This window comes from Marmota marmota, unplaced genomic scaffold (genome assembly GCF_001458135.2).
Source record: "Marmota marmota marmota unplaced genomic scaffold, marMar, whole genome shotgun sequence".
NCBI classification, from domain to species: domain Eukaryota; kingdom Metazoa; phylum Chordata; class Mammalia; order Rodentia; family Sciuridae; genus Marmota; species Marmota marmota.
Window position 1 is genome coordinate 45,450,928 of NW_026000174.1, and position 8,813 is coordinate 45,459,740.

General features: G+C 38.7%; 1 protein-coding gene across 2 annotated transcripts in view; it reads left to right on the top strand.

The window, feature by feature from the left end:
* Pdhx (pyruvate dehydrogenase complex component X) overlaps nt 1-8,813 on the top strand; it is a 62,574-nt gene that overhangs the window by 251 nt on the left and 53,510 nt on the right. The window contains exon 1 of one of the 2 annotated variants that reach the window (XM_015477767.2): nt 2-273. The exons of the other annotated variant lie outside the window; for it this stretch is intronic. Coding sequence (XP_015333253.1) covers nt 114-273 — 160 coding nt within the window. The 5' untranslated portion in view covers nt 2-113. Of the gene's footprint in view, nt 1; nt 274-8,813 lie in introns of those variants that run through there. 2 annotated transcript variants of the gene reach the window in all.

Here is an 8,813-nt window from a genome sequence, read left to right on the forward strand (position 1 = left end):
CTCGCTAGGCGGGCGTAGAGGGGGCGTGACCAGCGGGAGAAGGCGGGGCCTGGGAGGGCCCTGAGGCTGGCGATCAGGCTGTGCTGCGGGCAGCCGGGGGGAAAGCCGGGAAGATGGCGGCCTCCTGGAAGCTGGGCTTTGACCCTCCGCTTCTTCGTTACCTTCTTGGCCTCGGCGGCCGTCGAAGCATGGGGATGGCCAGGGCCGCTGCCGGGTGGTCTGTCGGCCGTGGAGCTAGCTGGAAAAGGTTTCACAGCACTCACTGGCTGTGGGGTGAGTGGCCGAGGCTCGCTCATTTTCTCTGGAGCTGAGCAATGGGCCTGAACGCATTCTTGCTTCAAGGCCTCAGTCTGGGTATGAAGGTGCCTTATCCCCTTCTGAGAGGGGTCTGCTGGCTGGGTCTAATGCGTGCTGCAAAGGGATGTCTTGGGAGCTGAGAGAGCTGGACTCCCGCACCCGGGCTGGTATGGTTTCTCTATGACCTTGCTTTGGAATTTGGTCTGTTTGTGAGGCACCGAGAGAGGTTTGCTTTAAACGTCCTTCTCTAGGACCCCTTCCTATTCACATCTCAGATACCTTTACTGTTGTCAAAAATCTCTGATCAAGAAAAACTGCGTAAGGTTGCTTAGATTTTAAGGCCGCTACTAGCTGTTCTTATTCATTCTCAGGGCCTGTCCCTTTTAGGAGATTTGAGGTCTTGGCTGCCTGTCTTATAGCCCCACCTGATGATACGTAATTTATAAGATTTAACTTGGGATGATTAGGAGAATGTTTCAAGTAAAACATTCGCTTGAAAAATGAAAATTTAGGACGGGAAACTAAGTGGATTATAGAAAATTGACTAGTAATGATATTGGCACAAAAACATAATTCTTCCAGTATTTAGCAGGACAGTATGTAAAATGCATGCCAGGAATTATTCTTTCTTAAACCAGGAGTCTGGAATAGGGGTTTGGACTGAAGTATTGGAAGATAAAACTTAACGTTTTTTTAGTTTGATAGTACTACCTACTAGTCATCGTTCTTGGCACTCTACAGAATGAATTTTCATCTAAAAAATTAGGTGGAATTGTCTACCTCGGCTGCCTGAGGTTCAGAAAAAATAACGACTTACAATAATCAGCAAAATTACTGAGGTTCTTAAAGATTGGGTGATGGAAACAATTTATTTCAATCTCTGATGTTTTGTACAACATTCCTTAGAGCAGTGGTTCTTTTATTGTGTATATTATTCTGTCCCCCATCTCTCAGTTTGTTAAAAGAATTGAGCTTTCCTACAGCTCTCAGAGATTCTGTTTCAGGTGGAGTTTGGGACTCTGCATTTTACTAACAACCTTAAGTGAGTTTTAATGCTTTGTTTGGGGGTTAGATGGTCTACAAATTGAGACTTACTGCCTTAGAAAATCATGGAATGTTAAAAGCCACCTGTTGGAAATAATCTAGAAAAGTGCTTACTCTTGCTTATAAAAAATCCTTTTTAAAACCTTTGAATGCTCCAAACTACAAAGAAAAGAACTTACATGAATGTGCATGCAGTTTTAGACGTTTTCCTTAGAACCAATTTAATTCCTTCTGCTTTCACAATTTCACTTAGGCAGTGTTTATCTGATGTATCTTCACTGTTTTACCTACTTACCACTCTCCTACCCCTAGCCCTACCCCCACCCAACAGAGGTGCACCATGAACAACACCAGAGTTGTCTAACATCATCTGTAAGGGAAAGAGTACTACATTCCAAGGCAAACTGAATTAATTTCCTGTTGTTGCTACTGCCACAGACAAATCATTATCTTATAGTTTGGGAGGTCAGAATGCAAAATGGATCTCAGTAAGCCTAACATCAGGCAGAGTCTTTATTCTTTTCTGGACGCTCTGGGAGAGAATTGTTTCCTTGATTTTTTCAGCTTCTTAAGGCCTCTCAGATTCTTTGACTCATGGCTGTCCTCCATCTTCAAAGTCACCAATGGCTGGTCCATTATTTTTCACATTACATCTCTCTTGCCACTCCCTCCTGCTTTCCTTCTTCCAGGGCCTACCTGGATAAGCCACCATAATCTCTTCATTTTCAAGTCAGTTGATTAGCAACCTTAATTCTGAGGAGGGGAGTTTTATTCTACATTTGAAGTTGTGTTGTTAGATTGGTCTGTTATTTGGAAAATTTGCACACTTTTTTTTTTTTTCCAAACACTGAGCCCAAATATATCTCCTAATATATTAGCATTTACAAGTTTTTGTTTTGCTGAGATGAATACTTGCATAGCAAACATGAATTTGCAATGGTGTTTTTCTTTATATATAGACAGGGTTTTTTAGAGTTTGATTAAAAACAAAACAAAACCCTATGATTTATAAAGCTAAACAACTATTTGGATAACTGTAAACTGTATAAATTAAGCAATAATTATTGAACTGTTTCTTCTTTCGCACATTTGAGATTTAAAAATTTGTCATTTGGAAGTATTTTTAGAGTTTTGGTTTCCCTAAAAGATGTTTTTTTTGGCAGCATTTTTATGAATTATGACTGCCTTTTATTCACTTTTCACAACAACCTAGTAAATTTGGTATTGTCCTTATTTGGTTGGATAAAAATACTAAATTAATTGCATTAAGCTGTACATCTTTAATGTTAGTGAACTAGAGGACATATATACATTTATTTATGTCTAGCAAATCCCCCCTCATTTATTTCATTCTTTTAACTGAAATGTTTATTGAGAAGGATGAATCTATGTTATTCACCACTTCACTAATATTATTTGAGTGAAGGAATGAGCATCTGTTAGATGCCTGGTACATGGTAGCCTCCTTGGATCAAAGGTGGTCTACTAAACAATACTTTCAATGTTCTACCACATGGTCCATTTTTTTTTATATTTAGCTCCAGATATACAGTCCCAAGGATTTAGACCTTATCCTTAAGGTATGTATAGTCTGCTTGGAGAGAAAAACAATAAAGACATGATTTCAGTAGTGTGCAGTGAGTTCTGAGGGTTAAGTTCAGGATGATAAGGAAATTGTATATTGTGGAAGAAGGGCACAGTGTGATATTTAAGGAACTGACAGCATATGCAAGTAGTTTTTCAACCTACTCTAGGTAGTGAACTATGAAGAGTTTGTGTTGCTGTCCTGTTAGAGTAGGTAGTGTGATTTGGCATTTAATGTTAATTAAGACTTGTTTTAAGTTGTTGCTGAGGAACAACATTCAATTTTAAATCATGTGCCTAGAAAAATACATGAGGTTCAACTTTGATAGTGATTTGCCTAATACATAGTCGAAGGCTTTTCATATTATAGATGTTAAACATAATTTAGGGAAGCTAGAAATATAGGAAGTTTTAAATGATGATAAAGTCTACAATAGAATTGTAATTCAGCAGCCAGTGAACTGACCCACTTTATTGTAGAAGAAAATTAATTTATTAACATTTTACAACTAGGAGACTTTACATAAAAATCTAGATTGTTGTCTTCTCTTGTAAATTTCAGGTTAGACCATATAATGGTGATAGTTGCCGGAGACTCAGTAATGATTTTTTTGTTTTGTTTTGTTTTTGTAGAAAATGTCTTCCTACTTTACCATTACCACCCTCCTCTATAACCTCTTAGTCAGCAAGGCTGAATGTCCCTTGATATGTACCATCACCTCTAGTCTTTCTTTTCATGTATCCTGCTATGATTTGAATATGCCCTTCCAGATTTGTTTTGGAAACTTAATCCCCAAATTCATATTTAATGATATAATAGGGGTGGAGCCTTTGGGAGGTAATGAGGATTAGGTGAAGTTGTGAGGGTGGGGTACCCATGATGGCCTTAGTGGCTTTATAAGAAGAGAAAGATAAATCCAAGCTTATGCAGCATATTTTTTCTGCCTTGCCATGTGATGCTTGTAATTCAAAGTTTTAATGCTTTGTTTGGGGGTTATAAATGAACAGGAAGGCACTTACCAGATACTGGCACTATGCTTTTGGACTCCCAGTCTCCAAACCTTGAGCTAAATAAATCTCTGTTCTTTATAAATTACTAAGTCTCAGGTATTGCGATATAGTAAGAGAAATGGACTAAGACATACTCTCATCTTTGTGGAACGCAGAAAATAAAAGGTAATCCAAGAAAAATGGGAGAGAGCAAATGAATGTGTTTTTGAAGAAGGAAAAATTTTATCCAGTTAATATGAAAATAAACGTATCTAAAGAAGAAGAATAAAACCTAAAGGTGCCAGCCTCCTTCTCTCACCTACCTGTTTACTCTAGGCACCTGTTTTTGACAGCAGCTTCTATAACAAGGAGACAACATCTTTTCTTTGATAACAAAATTGCTGGTGTGGTATTTCTGCCAGAACATGGATGCTCTTTTAGGACTAATACTGATGAGATTGATAGTCTTTCTCAAATTTTCATTTAACTGTGGAAACAAAAACAGAACAGCTGAAGTGAAAGTGGGATTTATTGAAGGGATACAACACCACAAATATGAAATTATGCAGGCCACATGGGGGGAACCATTACAGTTCCATCTATGTCTTCTAGGGCTCCTACTGTTTGTTTGTTTCTCTTGGGTACTTTGCTTTTCTCTGCAGTCTTGCCAGTCTACTTATTCAGTTTTCTTCCTTTATGATGTCATCTTACCTTGCCTTAATGCTGAGTCAGTCCTTTTTTTTCCATGCTCTTTCAGTTTTGTGATCTGATTCCAATTTTTTTTTTTTTTTTGAAAAAAGAGGCTGATCAACCTAGTATAGGTTTGTTGTGGCATGGAACACTCAAGAGCTTTCTTTCAAAGGCTGAAGTTTGGACACTATCTTAAGAAGGAAATATGAGTTGTGAATCAATGACTGGCATCTCTGCTATTGCAGTCTGATGAAAACAAGACCACCATGTAGTAGTTGTTTATTTTAGGCTGAGTTACTACCAAGTAAAATCATCCAAACAAAGTAGTTATAGGCCACTCAGTGGTTGTGATATATGGGCTTCCAAGGAAAGTAGGCAAAGAGTAAAGGAGGTTAAATGAGTAGAAGTAGCAACATGGGAAACTAAGGTCTGGATTCTTAAGTATACTTTCTTCGTGTTTGCTTTAGAACATTTCATTGTTTGTGAAAGTGGGGCATTAGTAGTAGCTGTCACAAACAGGATACTCACTATTTGTCAGGCTTCATTTATTTACATTACTTGTAATCATAAGAACACTAAAAGGGTTAATCAAATTGTAGTGGTATGTAGAGATTCAAAGAGGTTTTAATAATTCGACTAAAAATAGAATGTAAATGGATGGTTACTTTGGAATTGTGTGCTTGATGATGCCTAGTAGAAGTGAATAGAGTCTTTCTTCTTGGATCCCTCTTTTGCAAAACTAGGAAGTATCTTTATGTGGTAAGGCAACAGAATTCCCTTATTGTATAGACTAGAATTAGATCATGTTCTCTTTCCTAAGCCAATTGCTAACTTGACTTTACTGATGGGACAAATGGATTTGCTTTGGTTAATGTAGGAGTTGGGTGATGGAGTCACTAACCTTGAGCACTTGGTCACAAGAAAAACAGATAGCTGAGTAAAAGTGGGCCTCTGGCAGCAAGAAAGAAGTTGAAGGGAGTGGGTTTTGGAATAATAAATAGTGTGTTTTGGAACTTACTTTGTACCATGCACCCCTCAAAGCACTTTACATGAATTAACTCATTTTCTGTTCACAGCTAATGCTGTGCTCTGGGGGTAGAGTTCCAGCTTCAACCACATCTGCTGGACACCAAAGCCTGTTACCTAAAACACAGTTAGCCCTAGTATCAAGTGACTTGTTATAGATGCCAGCAGAACAGTGTCAGCATGCTGGAGTTTTATTGACTGTATATATTTTACAAGTGAACATTTCTGCTTTTTTGTTTTATGAAGTGAGATGTATTTTTAATAATAACCACATTGTGAAATAGTATTTCAGTAATGGTTGTCATGCTACTCTTGTTTTAACACAATTTAAAGTACTAAAATTCTAGACTGTGTAAGGTAGCAGGACTATTTAAGAGAAAAAAATATGTAACTTCTTGCTGTCTTAGTTTCTAAGATGGTATACTCTTAATGTGCCTTTTTATTATCATGAGCTTTCTTTATTTTTTTTATAATGTGTCAATGCCCCCAATTATCACATTTGCATAGATCTTTCCTAGATTAAATGGAGTGATACTTTCTTTTTGCCTTTGTTCTAGAATTGCAAAATAAACAGGAATTCATGTGTAATTTTAACATGGTTTAGAACCAAGAAGACCTGTTCTGCAAACTGAAACCTCTTCACTCAGAGGAAATAGATACTAGTAATATACTGGCAATAATTCCAGTCAGTCCCCTTTTAAATGTGCCAGTGAATACAACATGAAAATGTACAAAAAAATATATATATATTATATAAATATATATATATACACACACACGCACACACATATGTGTGTGTGTGTGTGTGTATATATATATAATCTCAACAGTCTGTAACAAAATATGTGTATGGTCATTTTTTTTCTCTTTTTTTTTTGCAGGCAGTATATTTACTGTAGGTAGTGATCTACTTGGTACATTTCTTTAACTGTATAAAGACCTTTCTTTATTATATGAAATATTTCTAGGGAAGAATTGGGATTGACAGATGTATCATTCAGGACAGTTTGCTAGCACTGGTTTTTAGAGAGGCACAAATCTACTTGAAAACCGATTTCAAAAACTTATACCACTTCCTCAGAAAAATGCTTACATGCAGATTTTTATGTGATTCCAAGGGACTCATATCCCCCATATAAATTAGCCATAATATACTACCTCATTTCCAGCCTATATCCATAAACATTCTGGCATTAGTTGTGCTACTTTACAAGAATAGTTAATGTATTTGAGAACAAGGAAGTTGTGTTTTAATATAGAGGTTTCAACATAAGTAGTGGATACATGTAAAATGTGACTACAACAAAACCAGCAATATGGAACTCTTTCTTCAGATCTGGATGTGGGTTAATTTTACTTGTGCATTTAGGCTTTATCAGGACCATTCACCTTTCCCAAAACATCTGTGCTTCTTTGTTCTTTCTTACGCTTGTACTGTTCCTTTAAATGGACTGACCCTCCTTATGGTTTGACATCTTTCTCATTTAGCTGCCACCCTCCCAATTCTTTCCATGAAATCCAGGGAGTCTAGGCAGGAAAAAGTCTCAAAATGTTGATTTGTGGAGAATTTAATAAGTGACCAGTTTTGTGAATGCAGGGTGTAAAGACAGTGCTTATACTATGGGTCTATTTGGAAGAAGGTACAATCACCACTACCAGGAGACTTCAAGGGACATGGGAAGGGGGCAGTCACCAGAACTGCAAAGGAGTGACCCTGCTAGGAGGCCCTCCAAGGGGAGGCAAGCTATGTGTCCTGCAATGGAGGTTGCAGCCATCTCCAGTGACCCCACAGGAGAAAGGGAGCCAGGGAAGAAGTGCTCTAACCAGACTCCTCTCTCCCTTCCTTCTGCCTGCCATGCCCATTGGCAACACAAGTTGAAAGCAGAATGCTAGGAAGCCAGGAGATAGAGTAGTGAGGGGAAGGGCAAATGGAAGCCACCCACCCCCCAAGAGTAGTGAGGGGAAGGGCAAATGGAAGCCACCCACCCCCAGCTGACTCATGCCCATCAGTCGAGATACTTTGTTTCTACCTCAGTTTGAGCACTTAAACTGTCAAGCACTGTAGTGTGGGTGTGTGAGTGTGTGGAGGTAGTTCTCATGCTAAGAGAAGGGAAGAGATCAAGTATAATTTCTACATTTGGAAAAATCAAGTCATTTCTCTGGATTGTGCCTGTAGGCTAGTGACTTGCACGATATATTTTATTATTTTATTTTACTTTGGTTTTTTGTGGTGCTGGAGACTGATGGGTGCCAGTTTGGTACTCTACCTCAGAATCTTTTAGACTGACTTTTAATGATTTTTTGTTTTGTTTTGTTTTTCATTTATATAGTTGAATAAGAAGTAAGTTTGTAGTTTACAAGGCTTTTTGGGCAATTTTTATAGGAAGAAATATTTTTCATTTGGAGCCATGACATCTAACTTTGCATTTTGTTCTTTTCACTTGTGCTCCTAACAAGAGTCATTTTTTACTCCTTACTTTCATATTCCACATCCGGTCTATCATTAATTCCGTTGGTTTTACCTTTTAAATGTAATCTGAACATTCCCAACTATACTGCTCCTGTCAGCCATTGATCCATGCAGTCACCATCACCAATCTAGATTGCAAGCAGCGGTCCAGTATGTGTCCTCACTACCATTTTTGCCCCAGTATAGTCTACCACAAAGACACACAATACAATGCCTGACAGTTTAAGTGCTCAAACTGAGGTGGAAACAAAGTGTCATGACTGATGGGGATGATTCAGGTAGGGATGGATGTTTTCATTTGCCCTTCCCCACACTACCTTGTGGCCTATATCACCTGGCTTTCTTTCACATGGCTTTCACTTGGGTTCTGTCAGTGGGCAGCACAGGAAGGAGAATGAAGGGAGACAGGAATTTGGTCAGGACTTTCTTCCTGGACTCTTTCCCTCCTGTGGGGTCACCTGGGGCTGGCTGCATACTTCACTGCAGGGCACACAGATTCTTCCCCAGGGAGGTCTTCCCCACAAGCTACACAGCTTTCACAGTGCTGCTATTAAATTGGAAGTCAGATCTTGTCAGTTTTCTGCTGAATACCTTCCAAGAGCTTCCCATTTTCCTCAGAAGAAAATTGGAATTCCTTACCATGATTTACAAGGCCAGGGAATTGAATCCCGCCCCGTGCCCCCCCCCCCAAATCCTCACTTTCGCTTCGCCC